This window comes from Pagrus major, chromosome 13 (assembly GCF_040436345.1).
Source record: "Pagrus major chromosome 13, Pma_NU_1.0".
Classification (NCBI taxonomy): Eukaryota; Metazoa; Chordata; class Actinopteri; order Spariformes; family Sparidae; genus Pagrus; species Pagrus major.
The window spans coordinates 29,040,411-29,060,651 of record NC_133227.1 but is presented as its reverse complement, the minus strand read 5'-3'; the positions used below and the strand labels follow the sequence as shown (position 1 = coordinate 29,060,651).

The 20,241-nt window shown below is 40.5% G+C and overlaps 2 protein-coding genes across 2 annotated transcripts in view; one reads left to right on the top strand and one right to left on the bottom strand.

The window, feature by feature from the left end:
* grk6 (G protein-coupled receptor kinase 6) overlaps positions 1-312 on the bottom strand; it is a 43,977-nt gene extending 43,665 nt beyond the window's left edge. Inside the window, exon 1 of the mRNA XM_073479160.1 lies at positions 81-312. Coding sequence (XP_073335261.1) covers positions 81-132 — 52 coding nt within the window. The 5' untranslated portion in view covers positions 133-312. The remainder of the gene's footprint in view (positions 1-80) is intronic.
* A 4,382-nt stretch (positions 313-4,694) lies between these two features.
* On the top strand, positions 4,695-14,797 carry nop16 (NOP16 nucleolar protein homolog (yeast)). Its single transcript, XM_073479162.1, has 5 exons — positions 4,695-4,892; positions 5,615-5,723; positions 8,959-9,025; positions 10,894-11,000; positions 14,261-14,797. The coding sequence occupies exons 1-5, from the start codon at positions 4,786-4,788 to the stop codon at positions 14,402-14,404; spliced, it is 534 nt and encodes a 177-aa protein (XP_073335263.1). The 5' UTR covers positions 4,695-4,785; the 3' UTR covers positions 14,405-14,797.
* The last annotated feature ends 5,444 nt before the right edge of the window (positions 14,798-20,241 follow it).

Below are 20,241 nucleotides of genomic sequence, written 5' to 3'. Positions count from 1 at the left end.
GCCGTGTCCGGGGCATCCCTTCATCCGCGGGACCGCTGTTTAAAGGTAACCGGGGAGAGAGGAGCCGTCTCCATCCTTACCTTCCCGGGCTTTGAGCAGCACCGTGTTGGCTACGATGTTCTCCAGCTCCATGTTGATGCTGTCTGGGGTCACAGCAGCGGCGGCAGACGGAGCTCCAGGTTCTCCCTCCTCCTCCTCCTTCAAGCTCAGTTTATCCTCTCTAAACACCGACCACCACCACCTCCCACCGCCCGGCCAAGGAGGAGAAAAATCAGCCCTCCGCTTCGGCTAACAGTCCTGTCCGGTAACAGCCCGCACTCCTCCTCCTCTCCTCCTTTTCTCCTCCTCCTCCTCCTCCCTCCATCTCTCCGCCCTGAAGCTGCCGTCAGAGAGCAGGAAGAAGCACAGACGTCTCACTCTGGTTCGAAACAGAGAGCATGATATCACAGACAGACCTCTCACTCTGCTGCATCGTTTCTTAAGCTAGCTAAGTTAGCTCCATGGTGATTTTTGCTAAAAAAAAAAAGCTAAAACATAATTAATCTGGAGTTGACGTGTCTTAAAGGATGCGCTCGGTAGAAGGCTAATTATGATCTTTTCAGTATTTTAACATTGTTAATTGGTTATTAGCATCCCAGAGCCTCATATGGCTAGCTGCTAAATGCTAATATAATTTGGTAAATTTTAGCTTTGCATACAAAAAGTCCTGCAGTTTTGTTAATTGTGAAAGTTTTTTCTGGACTTTGTTGGGGGAAAAAATCACAAAATAAGCTAAACAAAACTCAAGGTCCAATTTGTAGCTTTTTCTGGAGCTGTTACGTGAGATAACTGAGGTTTTAAACTGTGAAATGTGGATTCAAACACCTGAAAAAACTAGTAAAGCTTTATTTAAAATGTATTTTATCTACCACCACTGTCATCTATCACAACATAAAATTGTTGCTACGGCCTTGTCATTGTTGGACGCTAGGCCGGTTTATTTATTCTAGTGAAAAGAGGGCTGTCATTCCCACAGTTTTTATAGAAAATCTAGATTTATATCCAAATTAAAGGGTTTTATCCTGTGCGGTTGCCATTTTGGGACATGTCCGGCTCAGCTCCACTGTTGGATTTCGCTGCTCCAAGAGTATAAGCTAAAAATGCTTAAGAAAAATAAGCTAATGGTAGCCTGTTATGTACTAGCGTGGTTAAATATTGGCTAACATAGCTGGATACAGCTTTAATATTGCCACAACCTAATGGCTTTTTGCTATTGCCAATCTCCTTAATTGGTCTGTCATTTTTTGTTGTTTGTTTCTTTGTTGTTTTTCACATTTTAAAGACAAAATTATTTTTTCCTAAAAAAACATATATAACTTTTATTTTACTAGAAAGTTACATTGAGATCAAAGTGAGACCTAAAAACAGGACTTTTTTTTGCATGTGGCCGAAGTACATGACTGTATCATCTGCATACAGATGGTACTTGCAGAATTTGTACTTGTCCCAATCATTGTTAATATATATTACAAAAGGCAAGAGTCCCAAAACGAAACCTTGTGGAACACCTTTCGTAATTATATCTGGATCAGACTGGATGTGAGTGCAATAATCAAAGTTACTATTTTGATTTTCAGAAATATTTCAAACGTTACAATTATATTATGATTTACAATTCCTGTTGATGTGATCCATTTATGTCCAGAAAAGAAATCATATGTTGATATTTTAATAATTCCCAAGAGAGTTTTGACGTTGGCTGTAAACACAGGAGGGTTGACACAATGGACCCTGACTTCCATGTTTGTTTGATTACAACTCTATACCTGATTAATAAAGTGCTAATTATCTAGCCAATAAAGACGTCCAATGACAATGACATAATGCAGATCACAATATTTGAATCAATACAGTCTGAATGAAATCCAGTTCCTCTTCTGGTTTAAAAATGCCTTGATATGTCTGGATGTTTTATACAGAATTAATGCACTGTTACAAATCCAGAGATCAATACATTACTGACTCAGGGCTGCAGCTCTTTGTGGCTCATCTCTCATTCTGCAGAAAGTGGATTTCCCTGCACGGATCAATGAAAGCACCACGGTGCATTAAAGGTGCATTAAGAGTGACGTTCACTGTTTTGCTGCGCAGATTGACGACAGCAGCGCATATCAGGCGGAGGGATAATAGAGTTATTGATCTGTATCTGTCCCTCAGTGATGGCCTCTCCTGGAAACTCACTCTTCGGACCAAACTTTTACTTGGAGACAATCCTCCTTCAGAGTCTTCAGCTGAACTAAACTTTTCAGAGCTGCAACGGCTGACAGGCCTCTTACCCAAACCAGGAAGCACTGAACACCATTACTGATTATATAAACAAGTAAACAGCACGTAATGTAACATCCTGTTTTGAAAAAGGGGGTGTAATATTGGATGAAATGCATAAATGGACCACAAGTGTGATAAATATAGATATAAAGTTGGTGCTGAAGACAGTTTAGCGAGTAAAAACAATCAACATGAGAACATTAGAGCTTGTTAGTTGGACGCTAATGCAGAAACATGTAAAAGATAGATTATTTTTTCAAAGATGACGGCTCAAAACACCCGTCACCCAAAGTGAAGTGAAGGAAGTTGCTCGCTTTAAAGATTGTACTACATGAAGTCATATTTTGTTGATATAGCATCAAAAGAACTGATAACGTATGTGTTATTGAGTTAACTCTTTGTTGTCCTTTTGAAACTTGGGTGTGTAATAAATCATCCATTTTGTGAGCTCATAATAAAGGGCACTTAGTGTTCAGGTTAAAATTTAACAGCCACCTTGTAACTTTTTTTTCAGGTTATCACAATAACACAGAGTAACAGCATCACCAGCAGAATACACTGTCAGTTGAATCAGCCACAGACCGTTACATCTTAAAATAAAAGCTTTTTAAAAGGACATTTTATATTTACGTGAAGTCTTTTTTCCACCAGTAATCAGCAGGCAAAAATAATATCAATCTATGTATTAGTATAGTAGACAAATAGGGATGAAATAAGAAGACGCTGGCTAAAATTGAAACAAAAACTGAATTGATTGTAGATGATTTTGCCTGTAGATGAGGCACAGCAAGCCAAATATCATAAATAAAATAATAAGTGGAATTTAGTATCAAAAGTGGAGAAAATGTCCTCAAAGTAAAAAATAAAGAAGGGCTGAAATGGGCCTCGAAAGACCTCCAGAGGTCTCTAAAACCTGAAATAAGATGAGTAAAAGTAACTATCTTTCATTTAATTCCAGTTTTAGCAGTTTGATAGATAAGGGCTCTGGTGTTTATTTTATTCTGTCTGTCTGAATAAAATCTAAACTGAGGTGAACAACATGAGTCTGCAGCTTGTTAGATATACGTTTGACCCAGACTGACATCTAGAGGACAGAAGCAGCAGCTGCAAGTGTTTCCACCTCTTGACTCAGCACCTCCTCATCTGATCACAGGGAGTCAAAGCTTCATCACTGTTCAGCTCGAGCATTCAAGCACCAACATTTCAGCATCTTATCTTATTTTGCATCTTATCTCTGGTGTTAGTCAGAACATGCTGTTACTAATAATGTTATATGTTTCCAGTTGTTAGGACATGCTTGATGAACCATTAATGATAATGGACGTTTCATTACTTGTATAACAGCTTGTTAATAATATATAATGGACTTTCTGATCATCAACATGAGACTCAAACAGTTCAGTACAGTCCAGTTGAGCCTGACGGTTCATTATTGACCTTGACTCAGCAGTTTGAAAAGTTTTTTGGCGTGATGTTCACATTCTGAACTCTCCTTCATGGCTGGGCCGTCAGAACCTCTGGCCAGAAGGTGACACTGACTGCAAGCCATTCAAGTAAAGGCAAGTTTACAAGCAGCAAAGGTCCACGGGTCAGATCTGAACCCCGGACCACTGAGGCGAGGACACAGCCTCTGTACATGGGGAACACGCTCTGCCAACTGAGCTGCTGGGGCTCCCACAGGGCTGAACTCAAGAAAAGGCAGTGGCAAACAGAAAAGTTTTCATCCTTCATCCATACTTCTTGATTAATTTATTTACAACTTTCCCCCCATGAGCGAGCACATGGCATCAGTGGCGAGGAAAAACTGCCTTTTAACAGGAAGAAACCTGAGCAGAACCAGACTCAGTGGTGGGCGGTCATCTGCCTCGCCCGGGTGTACGTGTGTATGTATATATATGTACGTGTGTTCAGCACATGTAAATATATTTATATATTAATTGTACATACAGTATATTGAATTCACAGGTCCAGATATGGAAGTAAATGAATTATGATTAAGTACCGAGTTGTGGAGAAGGGGCAGGATTAAATAAGTGTATACTTCTTCCTACTCCTTTTCAGGCATGTCAGTGCTCATTAATGGAATATAATTTGTAACATACTTTTAATTTATTATGCTTATTTGTTGCACTAATTTAACTTTGTGTTTTGTTTTGTTTTGTTTTCACATGAAATAAATGTGCATTCATTTATTCAATAGTTTAAAAATATATTTAATTTGTTTTCTTTTTCTGTCATTATTATCTATTATTTCACCGTCAGATTATTATTATTTTCTTTAAAAAAAATAAAAAAAATAATAATAAAAAAACGATAACTGAAAGGTCAGCGCTGAAAACTGGGCGTGGTCTCCGGTCACATGACCGGAACTAAAACAAACGCGTACTTCCGGTTCGTTCCCCTGCACGTTGTTGCGTTTTCCTGCTCCGCACCAACAAACCTCCGCTGTCCTGTAAAAACACAAGAAAAAACACAAACATGCCGAAAGCCAAGAGGTCCGGGAAGAGCAAGAAGTTCGACTACAACCTGGACCGGAAGAAGCTGAAGAAGCAGTTCATTAAGAAAGCCAACCCGAGGATAGAGAAGTAAGTGTTAGCATGTGAGCTAATGTTAGCTAGCTGTGGGGCATGTTGACACCATGTGAGAGGGAGTCACTATCCGACTGCTGTTTAGTTCATTTAAAGTACTAGTGGTGGAAGAAGTATTCGGATACTTGACTATAGTAACAGTAGAAGTACACCAGGGTGAAAATACTCCATTACAAGTAAAAGTCATACGTTAAATTTGGGTAGCGGGTGGAGACAGCTGGTTTAAAGAGGAAAGCTGCTGAATTTAACCTGTAAATCAACAACATGAAGCCCTGGATGTTGCTTTAACTTCTCATTCTGCTCTCACATTAATGATTAATCTTTAAATATTAATCATGGGCATTAAATTCAGAGATTTAAGGGAGACTATAACTGGTTTGTGTGCAGAATATAGGCTGATAAATGCTTTTTGTAGCTGTTATTCAATAGATATTTGTGCACCAGTGATATGGTTTGGTTTTTGTTTAGTTATGGCCTTACAACTGTCTTACCATCAGTGTGTAAGCTTTATATATATATATATATATATATATATATATATATATATATAGTATTTCTAACAACAGTCAAAGTATCTAGTTATTAAGTTATTTCAATAGTTTCACGAGGAAGAACAGACGATGATGGATGCTTTCTTTGACCCGGTTATAAAAACAGTCACTGGAAAATAAAAGCGCTTTTGTTGTTCTGCTGACAACATCGTGTGTCCTCTCTCTCAGTAAACAGATCCGAAATGCGTGGGAAAACCATAAGTCCATGGCCAGGAACCTGGGGGAGATGGGTCTGGCTTTCGATCCGAACCGAACGCTGCCGATAAAGAAGAGCAGAGTGAGTGACTGCTGCGGTTCTGATCCAAGTTCCCAGTACTTTTATTATGTTTCTTCAGAGCACACGTCCTCTGAACACCTCCACTGTTAACTCTCACATTTACCTTGGTACAGAGATGTAATGTAACTAAGTACATTTACTCAAGAGCTGTACTTGAGTACAATTCTGAGGTTCTTGTACTTTACTTGAGTATGTCCATTTTCTGCAACGTTATACTTCAACTTGAGTAAATTTTTAGAGGCAAATATTATACTTTTACTCCACTACATTTATCTGATGACTTAAGTTACTAGTTACTCTGCAGATTGCAGGCTGTATCAGAACCAACCAGCACACTTTTTCATTTATTTATTTTATTTTATCAGCACTTTACTTCTACTTTTGATACATTTATGGCCAGAAAATTACTTTTGAGACTTACATACAGTTAATATCAGATACGCTACGACTTTTGCCCAGGTACTTTTTGTATTGGATGACTTTTCATTTTTACCAAAGTAATATTTTAACACTATCTTTTACTCAAGTATGAGTTTTGGGTGCTTTATGCAACACTGCCTTTGTAACTATTAACAAAACAATACTTTATTAAATACACCTGGAGCTCTTACTCTTTTGTACAATGAACACAAAGTCATAGTTTGTGACTGAGTATTATGTACTTATCATATTCAGAAGGTAATAAAACATCTGGTGTTTCTTTGCTAGAGCAGATAAATCATAGTTAAATAGACGAGAGCTGTCACACACTGACAGCTGTGCCATCGTTAGACTATTGTATTTGTAAAGATCAACACATTGTTGGGATTAGGTTAAAGATTTCAGAGTTTCACATACAAATACCATCCTCCAGTGATTAAACAACAAACAACAAGAAACAGGAATTCAGTTTGTTACAAAGCTCGGTTTCACACAAATCTGTCCTGAGTAAACCCTCTTCCCAAACAAATTCATAAAGGATCGCTGAGAATGAAAATAAACCCACCATCTTTGGCGCTGTCAGAGTTTCCTCCGGTACCCGTCAACTCAGGCTCGTGCTAAGCTAGCTGTGTCGTCGGCGGGATCGAGAGAAAACAAAGAACTTTGGAGAATCGGCAATCCTGCTTTTGGTTTCGGTTATTTAGATTGAAAGCTCATTTCGACAGATATCTGATTAAAATCAAAAATGTGACTTCCCTCAAAATAGACTGTGATTTACCTTTCTTTAGTATTTGTATTATAATCAGGTTTAAATAACATTTTCACAGCTTGTGTTGTCTCATTCTCACTTGCAGGATGTTTTAGTGAAGTGACGATATTTTACCGTCACGTCTTTATTATGGTAACAGATGCTGTGTCTTAAACCACCTTCACTGCTTCGGCAGAGAGTCTCTACTTCATCACCTGACTGATTTGTTTCACAGTATTTACTTTCTGCGTCCTTTTGACTAAAACTGAAGTGTGACTACGTGACCGACCTGCTGCTTCTTTCTCATCTGCAGCCTTAATTACATCCTTTAGAGTTGCTCATCTGAACAATGCTGACCCCATTTACTGTGTAGGCAGCCAGTGTGAAGGAATTCATTTATCAAACACATCGACATGACTGAAATCAGGTCAGTCAGAGACTCATAAAGGAGGTTTCTGTATATTTTGGATGAATTGCTCAGCTGTACTGTGAACACATCTTTATATTAACTGGACACTGTCACATCTTCTTGTTTTACAAATGTCCCAGTTTTGCATTTCTTTCTTCTGTCATGGTGAAAACTTTGAGCAGACGCTCACTTTGATCTGACGCTGCAGCGGATAAAAGGATTTTTATCACGTTCAGCTGCTAAATAATTAACATACATGAGAAACACTGGATGTTAGACGAGACGAGATGGAGCTTAATTAATCCAGAGGGAAAATGTTGTTCAGTCAAAAGTAAGAATGATTACAAATATAACGATGTCAGCGTCCACACTGATGAGCGATAATGTTCTGTAAACAGCAGCGTCGAGCAAGTGTCGAGCACTCCAACTGTGTCGGCAGCTCAGGAAAATTGATACTGATGAGCTGCTATTGCCATTCTTCAAAGATGACAGGAGTTCAGTGAATCCAACACTCTGTTACAGCAGTTGTCACACTTTTGACATCAATTATCTTCACGATCGTTTTAAAGATCATCAAAAGAAACTTCAAGGACCTCATCAGTACCAAAGACCTCCTGCCAGTATGTCTCAGGTAAACTGATGTTTTATGAGTAATCTGAAGCCTGATAAATGTAATGGAAGCGTTTAATAAGTTACTTAATAAGCAAGAACTGAGTTATTAAAGTAAACTGTATAAAACGTGTCATCAGTTAGCCTACAGGAAAGAGGTCGGCTACAGTTAGAAACCAACATTAAAAGTTCTCCGGTGACGTCCAGTAGCAGCGTTTCCATTTTTCATCAGGTCGTTCTGAAAGTGATCCCACCGACATCGCTGCCCGCTGTCGTTGTTGTCATAGTTGCGGTGTAAACTCCACCACACACTTGAGTTAGAGAGATTTTGAAAACAATCTATGTGTCGTTATTGTTATAGTTATCGCTCTTGGCCCTTTACGGTTAATCAGTGGTGTCATATCTCAAGTTAATCGTGTTTAACTGGATCATTCCAGATGTATGTTCTGTGCCAGATGCTAGCAGGATCATTTCTCTGATCAATACACTTGATTGGAACAATAGTTCAAATAATTGTGTTGGTGTTTCTCAGAGATGATGAAACACGACTGGTCCAGATTTGAAAACATCTGTATTAATGTCCTGTAGTCTTCGTTTGTGCCAGCAGGGGGCAACAGAGCGTTGATTATGATGCTTCAACAATGAAACCAGAAGAAAACTCCTGAAAACAAACTTCAGTTTAAGAGTCATTAAATGTGTAAAACTGTGATTTGAAGTTTCTGACTCTTTTGATGCTTTTAAATATGATTTTGTTGTTTCCGGTCTGCAGCTGTTACAGATTAATGAGTTGCATCTTGTTTTCCAGCCGCCTGAGACAGACTTTAATTTTCGTTAACTTGTGTCAGCGAGCGAATCATGAATGATTCATTTTTGCCTCCTCCGGGTTCAGCAGCTCAGACGCTTAAAATCTGTTATATTGAAGTGACATCACTCAGGGGATTGATAACACATAAAAGAAGAAGATGCGACATGTTAATCGTCCTGAACCCAAACACACTGTGTCATGACCTCCATTGTTCTTCTTCTTCATGTGTTTGTTCGTCTTGTAGCTCTTCGGTGACGACAGAGAGACTAAAGCTCCGGCCGGATTAGTGACCAAGCCCTACATCCTCAACCGTAAGTCATTTCTTTTAACCTCATCATGTAAAGTCACGTTGAAATTTGTTTCTTTCTCCGGCTTTTGCTATTTTGTTTCTGCCTACAGAGGCCTGCTTGAAAAGTGCCCGGTCATACGATCAAGTAGCACAGCAGAGAGTATTCTCACTTTCCTGCACAGTAGACTGCTCTGGAAGCTTTGGTGTTCCTGTGACTACATGCACTTATTAGTGACGCCTCAGAGAGTTTAACTGTCGAAGGGAGAAACACAAAATGTTCCACATATTCACCATGCCTTAGTTCGTAGACGATATTGATTTCCTTATAAAAACGCAAAAAAAACCCACTAAAATAAGTTAAACATGTATTCAAATATGCACAAAAAGCCGTAGTCGTGTACTTTCACCAATCTGAAAAGCATAAATGGATTCCTACTTAGCTCGGCTCGTACTTTAAGTGCTGTAAAGGAAATTGTAAAATGACTCTGTGGACTTAAACGAACAGTAAGTTAAAACAGCCAACAGGCGTGAAACAGCTTGTGGCTGCTTCAGGTGATCAAAGAGTAGAGTTCCCACGTGTCCTGGAAAACCTGGAAAACAGTTGACCAGTTTTCCAGTCATTGAGAATTAGAGAAAAAGCAGAATGTCCTGGAAAACCTTGTGTTGTCCTGTAACATTATTTAAACTCCCGAAAACTACACAGTACAGTTTGGTATTAGTAGTATGCTGTGTAGTTTTATAAAAATGTAGATTTTATTATTATTTATTTTTTTATTTATTTTTTCTTTTGTATCTTTACTGTTGCTCTTGATGAAAGCAAAACTTCCAGCAGTCCTCGGTTACTGGTGTTCATGCTGTTCAGTTATTGATGTCCAGGCAGCTGTGGATAATACACTGTCATTTACAAGAGATAAAGGCATTGGAGATATATAATTGATTAATTAAGAAACATATTAGTCCCTGTCTGTCGCACCAGTTAGATCGTCACTGAAAAAGATCTTTAGAAAAGAGCGGGAACCCTGAAGAGAGACGATTTGAAATCTGGAAAGTTAAAACGTCAACAGTCCTTTTATCATCAGGTAAAAACAGAAGGATGGACCCATTATTCACTTTATGAAGTAAAACGTGTCAGAAAATGTGCACATTCACGTCTGAAATTATTGGCCGCAGCTCTTCTGTCGGAGGAGGATGTCGTTAGCTGCTCTCTTGGTTAACGAGCGTGTGTTTTTGCCTCTGATGCGCTCACTGCGACAGCACAGCAGCCTTTCTTTTGAATGAAATGAGGCTGGCGTTTGTTGTTTTTGTCACACTTGAAAGGCGAGGTTGGCTTTATTCTACATTTTTGTTATTGTCAACAAATTCTGTGAAAATATCAAAGCCACCAGTTTGTTTGTTCGTCCGTCTCTCAACACTCTGCAGCCTCGAGCTTCCTTCCTACTGAACACGTGTCCGTAATATACTTGCTCCACAGTTGAAGTCTATGTGAAAGCTCTGTGTGACGTTACATTACAGTTCATCTTCCTTCACGCTCACTCGTTCGTCGTCTTTTCACTCTCAAGGATCTTTTCACTTGATTCAGCAGCCTTATAAGGGCAATTTGAGCTTCTTCACTTTAACAGCATGTTTTGGTTACTGTGCACAGTTTGATAGAAGATCAGTGCATTCGGCCTTCAGCGCTGAAAGACTCTTATTCCTCCGCTTACGCCACCGGTAGTTTTAACACTGAGTTGAGTATTTCATGTTTCATAAACTGCACATTTTCTTTCATTTACTTTCATTTGTATGCTCTTGTATTCTCATGTAGGAAGATAAAGGGCATAATAAATCTTTTCTGCCTCCCAGCTGTGTTTCACATCCTGATAAGTGTGTTTGTGTGTGTTTTTTGAACAGAGCTGGAGGAGGAGGCCAACCGTCCAGAGAAAGACACCAAGACGTTATCTGCCGACCTGATCGAGTACGTTCAGTACATGGTCCGAGAGCACAAAGACAACTACAAGGTGAGAGCCACGAGCTGGAGCCTGAAAAGACTCCTCAAAGACATTCATGGTGTTTCTCAGTAGTTCAGTCTAAAAGTGAGAGGAAGAGGAGTTCAGATCCTGCCAAGGTTTCACTCCTACACACACCTTCCTTCCTGCAGAGAAGGGTTTCAGTCGCTGGTAAATAATTCGATCGGCTGAGAATTAGATGAGAAGATCGATAAGACGCATGTCCTTGGAGCTTAGTGCAAAGACTGGAAACAAGGGAAACCGGAGATTTATAAGAAGAACTACTAGATACTGAACACAAAGAGGAGACATTTTCAGTCCAATTAGGAAATGGAAGGCAAAACAGTTTCCTCGCTTCACGTTTTACTTCCTGATTTTGTGCAAGGGACCTAAAAGAAGTCATTACGTCATCGAAATCTTTGTTTGGTGCCAGACTGGTGACAGCTGTATTGAAAATGGTTAATCTACTCTCTGAAGTGTGCTCTTTGATTTTCTGGAGGCATATTCTTCATCAGAACGTAGGCTCGACGCAGAGCTGACGCCACAATATAAGCAAGTGACCTACGCCTTACGGCACATTTATATATGTGCGCTGGCGGATGAGCGGATCGCCGGCTGTACTTTCACCTTTAAACACACGGACTTACTCAGCTCTCAGCTGTGTCTCTGGGCTAGAGAGTGGACAGGCTGTGTCCGCAGGGAGGGCCGCCTCTCCGTACACACCGTGCTTGGGTGACTCGGTTTTGGCAGCGTTTGCCATCAGACTGCTTGTGGAGGGGCAGCCTGCCCGTTGGACATTCAGCCCACTCTCTCTCGCCCAGAGACTCTCCGACAGCGACAAGTGGCTTCAGAGGAATACTATAACTCAAGAAAAGCTGCAGCTGGCAGCTCAGGAAGGACTGCAACAGCCGAAGAGGGCAGTGTGTTTACTGGGGAAACTACGGGTCACAATCCCCGGTATTAGCGCTGCCGCTAAGCACCGGAGGAAAAGCCAGAAAATGCGAATGTGCGGTTAGATTTCTGGGAGGTGCACGTCAGGCTACGGCGAAGGCTGCGACGTAGCGAATGCATCCACGCAGAGATTCAACGCAGAAGCTTAAATCAGGATTCAGTGTGAGAAGTTGTGCCCCCCCCCGGAGAGAAGTTCAAATCCTGCCAACTCTTCACTCCTCCACAGAAGGCAGCCATGTTCCACCTGCAAAGAGTTTTTAGGTGCTGTTAAATGATTTAAAATGCACTCTCCTGAAGCATACAGGTGAGTAAATGATTGATTTGAGTCAAGCTTACACGACATACATGGGAAAACGTTATGTAGCAGAAGTAGGATAAATGGCGTACCATCAGCTGTGGATGTAGAGCAGTCATTACCTGGGTGATGTTAGTTTGAAACTTGATCTGACCTCCTGGAGGCACTTTTTACTCGAGGCGTCAAAGTTTGATGAGAAAAGTTTCCCTGATGGTGCCTTCAAGGACACCCTGGTGTCTGATGTACGAGGGCTGTCTGCCAAGGACTCAGACATTTTCTTTGTAGCATCGTGGACGTGCTCAGTGTCTGTGGAGGAAACTTAATTTTGTCAGTTGAATATTTTTATTGTGTGTGCAGCCGATGATAACGGCGTCCTTCCTCCGTTTGAAAAAGGACAAATAAGGTCTCGGCTCCATCTTGTTGTTGCTTCTCACAGCTCCTGTTACTCATGTCTTCAGATTGAAGGGACACGCCGCTGCTTAGTGTATTTAAGTTTTCATCCCTCAGAGTGGCGAGTCGCAGAAGTTTAAATTACTTGAGCTTTTATCAGCAAAGTGCCTCATTCAAATGGATTTGCAACAGTTGCTTTGAATGGGACTGAGTCATCATCACTGGGAGCTCTGCCAAGTCTGAGCCAGTCAATAACAGAGGATACTGTGTGCAATGAAATATATTTCAATAGAAAATATTTCATCCTCGATTTTAAATTCTGAAAAGCTGAGTCAGTCACCTGCAGAAAATAATCACATAACAGCCCTCTGGAAATGTATTGTAGTGTGTCGTGATCGACGCATCACTCACGTGACAAAAACTTTCTCAAGCTTTACCTGTGCTCCCTGTCAGATGACTTCAAATGTAAGATGTGTCTTTTAAGCCACAACAAGTAAGCCCGGTTATGTCATTTGTGTGTTTGTAGCTCTGACCCACTGATCTCATCCAGCCAAGAGCACTGTCTCCTTTCAACAACGACCATCATCCCCATGGCGGGTTTAAAAGGGTCTTAACATGTCAGTAATGCTTCGGAAGCTTGTAAGAAAGTTATGTCACAAACGCTAAAACTATCCAACCTAATGTTAGTGAAAGTAAAGTAAAAAAAAAAGTAAGCATCAATAAAATAAGAAAAAAAAGATATACTCGGCGCATTTGACCAGCGTGGCCTAAAGCTAATGCGCTGAACATTATAGACTAAGACTAAGAAGACAGATGGTTTGAAAGAGGAGTCAAAGAATCCATCTATGTCAAACTGGAACGACCATCTTTGAACAGAGGAGGTGGCCTACGACATTACTTATCACCCACCGACAATACTGTACTGAGTTCCCTCCCTAGACAGCTGATAAGACCAGTGCAGTCACTATCAGTCGATTGATCCCTGAACAGCAAGGAATCCGTGATGCCTTTGACCTGAACATGGTGCCGAACTACTCTACATCGTGAGATGAAGTGATTCGTCCTGAAATGTCCTCAGAATAGATAATAAACCTTTTTGTGTCTGGTAAACAACATTTCTCGAGCTACAAAGAATAATCGATTAGTTGTCCACTGTTAACTGAAATTCACAGCTAATTTGATCAATTTATCGGTTTAAGAAAAACGAGTTAAAATTCTCTGATTCCAGTTCCTTTAGTATAAATATCTTCTGGTTTCTTTCATCTTCCACGACAGTAAACTGAATGTTAGAGTTGTGGACAAAACAAGACATTTGAGGACGACATCTTAGGCATTTTTCAACATTTTCAAACAATTTATACGTCAAAAAACTTAATCAAGACAATTATTGACAGGCTGATCAAAAGTTTTCTGGCACATTATGACCTTAAACCTTGCTGGGCTGCGAGCTTTGTTTTACATTCATTTTGTTTGAACTCATAATGTACGACTTTTAACAAAATTACAAAAATGTACGTGTTACGTCAACTTGCAGCAAGTAAACAACTTTTAAGAAATGGTTCTGTTTGCAGTAATGGTCCTAAACCAAGCAGAACTTTGACCGAACTGACCGTCCTGTTCTTTATTGTCTCTGCAGGCGATGGCCCGAGACGAGAAGAACTATTACCAGGACACACCCAAACAGATCAAGAGGAAAATCAACGAGTACAGGCGCGTCCACCCGGACCACTTCAACAACTTCATGGACTCTCTGGCTGCTCCGGAGCCGATGGGCCAGTAGAGAGATCATCGAGCCTGTTCTGGACTTTTATGTTGTTCTCTGTATCAGGATGAGATGGTCCTGGTTCTGGAGAGACTGTCGGTGTGAGGACAGCAGAATCAGAATCAGAATCACAGCGACATGAAGCATTGAGAGACGAGCACTTCTTCTGTGTCTTGTCAAGGACCTTCCAGGTGTTTTTGGACATTTCTCTTGTTCCTCTCCTCCCTGTCATGACTTCCTGTTTGTATTTTTTCCATTTCCTGTCACAGATATTGTCCTGATCTTGCTGCCAACTGTCTTCTGTGTTCTGAATGGCAAACGTGTATTTTTTAAATATAAGTATCATTGAAACAGCCTGAAGCTCGTTCAGCAGATGTTTTTCTTTCTTCAGGATTAAAAAATATCCTCACAGCTTTTCTGATGTTTTCCATGTAGTCCAGATCATCACACGGTCTCTCAGGACACGTTTCAGATCTTTAGTTAAACCAGAAAATATTGATGATGATGTCTTTATGGGAGGAGTCTGACTGCAGCTCCATGTGTTGAACTGCACTGGAGTTTAAACGCATAAAAAACTCAATTCATGTGAGCAAGAAGCTAAATTAAAATGCTTGTTTTACTCCTTTTATCACTGAGTGGAAACATTGTGCTTTTATCTCAAACATTTTTTGCTTCATTTTGACGCCATGAAACAGAAAGAAGCCTTTCTATTCTTGTGATCCGGTTCAAACCCGGCCTGTACGGATGTCTGGCACCTCAACGATGGAGCGTCCGGGTTTTTTCATTAGTGCATCAAACTCCAAGAAAAGTTGTCCTGTCTTATTCCCAAATGTCCAGTATATCCACCTCAGTCATATATTTAGTCTGAAACACAGTAATCCATGCAGCAATGGCAACAAACTGCTATCCCAAGTGCTTTTTCATGATTTAATCTGTCAAATTACTGCACTATGTGTTAGCAAAACACCATTAACCCCTTTGGATGGCCCCGACATACTCAAAATAAAATGGTTACTGTTGTTGAACTCCTGTGACTACAAACGCTTGATCATTCCTGAAAGCTTGACCTTACTCTCAGTGTTGCTGACACCGAGTAACAGCAGCTCAAACACAGTGGAAACAAAAACCCTAACCCTACCCCTTGATGATCAGCAGAGTTAGCATGTTTGCTTGACTAAATGCAGTGGCTAGCTTTGTTTGTTGGACCTTTGCCTTTATCTGGACACCAAGATCTCCACGCTGCGTGTTGTTTTTGGACTTCCAGATGATGATGAAGGTCGCGATGTTCTGTCTTGTGTTGGTTTGTTTTGTATGCGCTCTTTCCACATTAACATTTCACCCTATTAATGACAAATTAAAGGTTAAAGTGCAATAGAGTTACCTAAGATGGCTGCTGAAGTCTGACCTATTGATTGACACCTCATTGGACCAGTTAGGGGCTTCTACGCCCGCCCTGTGGCCTGCAACAGCCAACGAGTGACTTCACAGACAGGAGATGTGCTCCTTGTTCCATCCACCTTTCTCCTGAGCCACTTATACTCCAGCTTCTGGATGATGGACGACTCATGTAGCCAATGAGACTTCAAATCAGTGAATATATAGTTTAATAATTATAATTTTATGCAATTTTCTCTTTGTTGTTCCACCTATGCTGTTGTTTTTGGCCATTTTACATGTGCAAAGTAAGAGGAAATAAGGAAATAAGAAGCAATAATGAGTTTTACGCTCATGCAAGTGTATTTTGAGGAAACAAAAAGGCCAATTTTCTAGTTTAAAGTGTTAATTTTCACTGATATTGTTATCAGATTTTAACTTGGATCATGTAAGACTACATGATGTGGACCCTTTATGTTTTCCAGCTCACAGGGGCAGTCACAGGTCACCTGCAGGCTGATTTTCACATTTAAAAATCAATAATTCAGTGAGTTCAAACTCCTATAGATCAACTCACAGAGAAAATCAGACTGTGACCTTTAAAAAAAACATGTCTCTACTCCAAATGGTTCAACAACAGCCTTGAATTTACTGAAGGCTGGACTGAGATATGTGTTTTAGGATAATTCAACATAAAGCCGACTGTTTTACATATAAATTTAGTCTTTCTGGAACGAGTGGTTCTGAAACACTTCTTAAAAAGCATCCACAGCTCAGAGTTAAGAGTCATAATGAAAAGAAATGTGCTCCAGTGTTGTTTGTGAAGAAATGAATGAAAGATACACAAAGAAAAACAGATTCAGTGTCTCCAGGAGTCACAATGAAGGTCGATTCAATCAGCCCAGACGAGATAAACAAGATGATGTTGTGGAGAGAAAACTGACCCTGAACACGTCGTGACAAATAATAAAGAAAGCGTTCAAGTCAGCGGCCGAGCGTTTTTTAAGAAAATAACTTATCAGTGTGAAGATAAATCTCCTGAGGTAAATCAGAAATGTTGTTGACTTTAGATTCTTCGAGGAGAGAGTGAGGAGAGAGATTGTTTCTGTCTCCGGGAGAGGACATGAGGGTTAACAGGATCAGTTCGCTGTCATTCAATACTTTTTCACAAAACACGAGAGGACACAAACCAACAGGATGTTAGTGTCAGTACTTTCTGACTTCCTGTTTGTGGCCCTTTGCTTCCAACAGCAGACGTAAACCTTTAAAAACACCTCAAAAATATATAAGCTACATTCCTTTGAATACAGGTTTACACATAGACAGATGATTAACAAAGTATTTGGGCAAATATTTCTTTATAGTATCATTATGATCTTCATCCTCCAGTCGATTATCATCACATACTGTACAGTACAACGTATTTTATTCTTTTCCAGACCTTCATATCTTCCTGTTATTATTCCTCTTTCAGTTCACAGTACAGATCACATGATGACACACTCTGGAGTAAATATACCACTTCTGCAAAAACTGATCTTTTAACCTCTGCTCACATATCGCAGGCATATTTAGGTGACTTCCATCTTGCTTTCGCGAAGGTTTGCGCTCTACTGAGGACCATTCTAGTTTTTTTAATGAGGCGGAAGCACTTGGCTTAGCTTTTTATGCTCTATAGCACACAGTCATGAGATCTATCAGGCTTTAAATTCACACATGAAAGTATTTTATCAGCTGATATTGCCATTTTACAAATTTGTCATAAGATGTGTGAGATCGAATGCAGCCGAAGAGGGCAGTGTGTTTACTGGGGAAACTACAGGTCACAATCCTCTGCATTAGCACTGGAGGAGGGCTTTTTATATATTAAATATTCTTTGAATTAATTTTGCCTCCTTGAAATTCTCCATCTAGCTACAATATATCCGAGGATCATTAAGGCGATGACACGCTGTCAGAGCTTTGTGTTCAGACTTTATTTACATTCAATTCAAAGACGTTCCAGCCTCGTCGGAGTCCTAGAAATTTAATTTGACATTTGCAGGAACACATCATCGTCTGCAGCACAGCGGCTGCATTGACGGCTCGGAGGGAAGAAAACAGCGTGAAGCAAACAACGGAGGCCGGTTTGACAGGCAGATAGAAACATACATCAGTGCGTCTAATTAAAGCGTGAGCAATAAAGCTGGTGGAGGCAGCTGCAGCGACAGAAAAAGCTCTGCCTGCAGTCTCTCAGTGTCACATGTATGAACAGTGAGTCATCCAGCTGTGTGGATGTGGGTCATGTGTGCTTTACTGCCCTGTCGAGTTTGTTCACGGCTGCACAAAAACACAACAGGAAAAACTGAGACGAACACAAACTTTCATAGCATTTTATAGATCCAAACCTTCAAACCTTTATCAACTTTTTTCCTCTTTATTCTTTCAGCACCTGCAGTGACACTGTCAGAGTGGAAGTGATACGTTTTCCTCAAGGATGTTCAACTCTGGAAAAAACAGGACAGGATCCGTTTTAAATGACAGTAAAGAGTGAAACTCAGAAGCAGAGCTGGGACCAAAACACTGCCATTTAATAAAAGTAACTTCACCTGAGTTCTGATGAGTTATTTGAGCCTTCAGGCCAAGGTGGCAGCTCAGTGAAGGTGGATCCAGAGTTTAGCAATCTATCATGCTAACAAACTAACCAAACGCCACCTACAGCCGGGGCTGATGGGAATATCATACATTTAAAGGTGCAATTTGTAGAATATGGCCAGAATTGGAAGGTAGCACCAGAAAGGCTAACCACATGCTCAATGCTAGCTGTCCTCGGCTCTTGGCTCAGTTAGCCCAGTGGCTCCAGAGTTTGTCCGGAAACAGACAACTTTTCAACTTTACCCGAGGTATCACTGTTGGCCGCCACAAAGACAGCGTTAGCAAAATGGCTACCGCTAACGGCCTGGCTACTGTCCGAAACAAAAACAAAAAACAACCATAAGAATTTGACCTTGAAACCCTGAGGTCAGCCCAAGTATTTAGGTTTTGTTACTTACTGATCGCGGTTTTTGAAGCGTCTCAAGACCCGACGGTAAGAGGAGACACATATCAGCTGGGGAACAGACTTTGTCACAACACTGGAGCGTCTCCATCAAGTCAATGTCCGTCTGTTGAATCTTGTTTTACCTCCGTTTCACTCTTCACCTTCTTCTCCTCCGTCATCAGCAGGTTTCTTCTTCTTTTGAAGTGTAAAGGTGCGACAGTTATTCCAGTTGTTCCACCGTTACCTGAGGATTGTGACCGGGGAGAACAATGCCTCTTCCTGTTTTGGCAGATGCGCTTCCTTTATTACCGTAGTTCAACTTTAAAGGGGCACTATGTAGTTTTACTTTTAGAGGAGAAAGATCTTCATTGGCTGATTTTTTTTCTGCCTAAACAAACTTAATAAACAAACTCTCTTTGTTGTCATGACTGAATAAACTGAATAAACAAACTGACCTTAAAGGACGACACAGTTTCATCCTGTTTTACTGTGTTTATATGTGGCGGACCCTGCCACCTTTCTAGCTTCAAACCGTTTTCCTCTGTTTATTCACTTCTGTAAAACGCTACATGTGTCTGAGTTTGTGTTATCGCCTCATTAATATTGTAAATGTTAGAGTTTGAATTTCCTCTCCAGATCTACATAACGCCCCTTTAATTTTTGTGGATAATAAATAAAGCCCGTCGGCTCAGTGAGCACAGTGAAGACGAGGTTTATAGTGTCATTTCTCTGCAGCCATCACACTGTGACATCAGTGTTTACTTCAGAAATGATAAGTTAAAGCAAAGTTGTATATCGCCGGAGGTGGAAACTGGTTTACAGCACTTAAACTCCGACTTTTGAATTATTTTACATAACAATAATGCCTCTTTTCATCGAGCCGCGCTGCACATGGGCATGTTTCGTGATTAGAAAACCCAGTTATCAAAATACAAGGCCAAGAAAGCCACTTTCTTCAGGAGGAAACCACCTGGAAATCAGGATCCTGTAACCCCACACCTTGATTTCACAGACCGGGTCTACACGATGTTCAACAGTCCAGCAGTCACATGGTCAAACCGACACACGTGCAGCTTTATCTTCATCTTTATCGTCTTCTGCTGTTGTTTCACATTATCTGCTGCACAAGTGGAACAATAGCTTGGCCTACATCTGCCGAGTCGACCTTTGTTACCTCGTCAAACATTTACCGCCTCATTCCACTGATCGACTGCGAGTTTCTGCAGTCACGTGTTTCACCATTGAGAAAACATCCTTGGCACATTCAGCGCTAGTATTTAACAAAGCGGTGGCAGACTGGAGGTGTGATTGCTCAATGTTTCTGCATCTGCTGTGGGTGTTTTTTATTGTAATATCGTGTCTCAGACTCCTCCACAGCAAAAACATGAACAGACCTCGTTATTAATTGTGACTCACGTCAAAATAAACAGCACATAAAAGCTGCAGGAGCCTCTGAGAGTTT

What these genes read in the sequence shown, in the direction of transcription:
- nop16 (XM_073479162.1), top strand. Translation starts at nt 4,786, where the DNA reads ATGCCGAAAGCCAAGAGGTCCGGGAAGAGCAAGAAGTTCGACTACAAC. An exon ending in GCCAACCCGAGGATAGAGAA is followed by an intron (nt 4,893 to 5,614) that starts GTAAGTGTTAGC and finishes CCTCTCTCTCAG; the next exon opens with TAAACAGATCCGAAATGCGT. An exon ending in TGCCGATAAAGAAGAGCAGA is followed by an intron (nt 5,724 to 8,958) that starts GTGAGTGACTGC and finishes TTCGTCTTGTAG; the next exon opens with CTCTTCGGTGACGACAGAGA.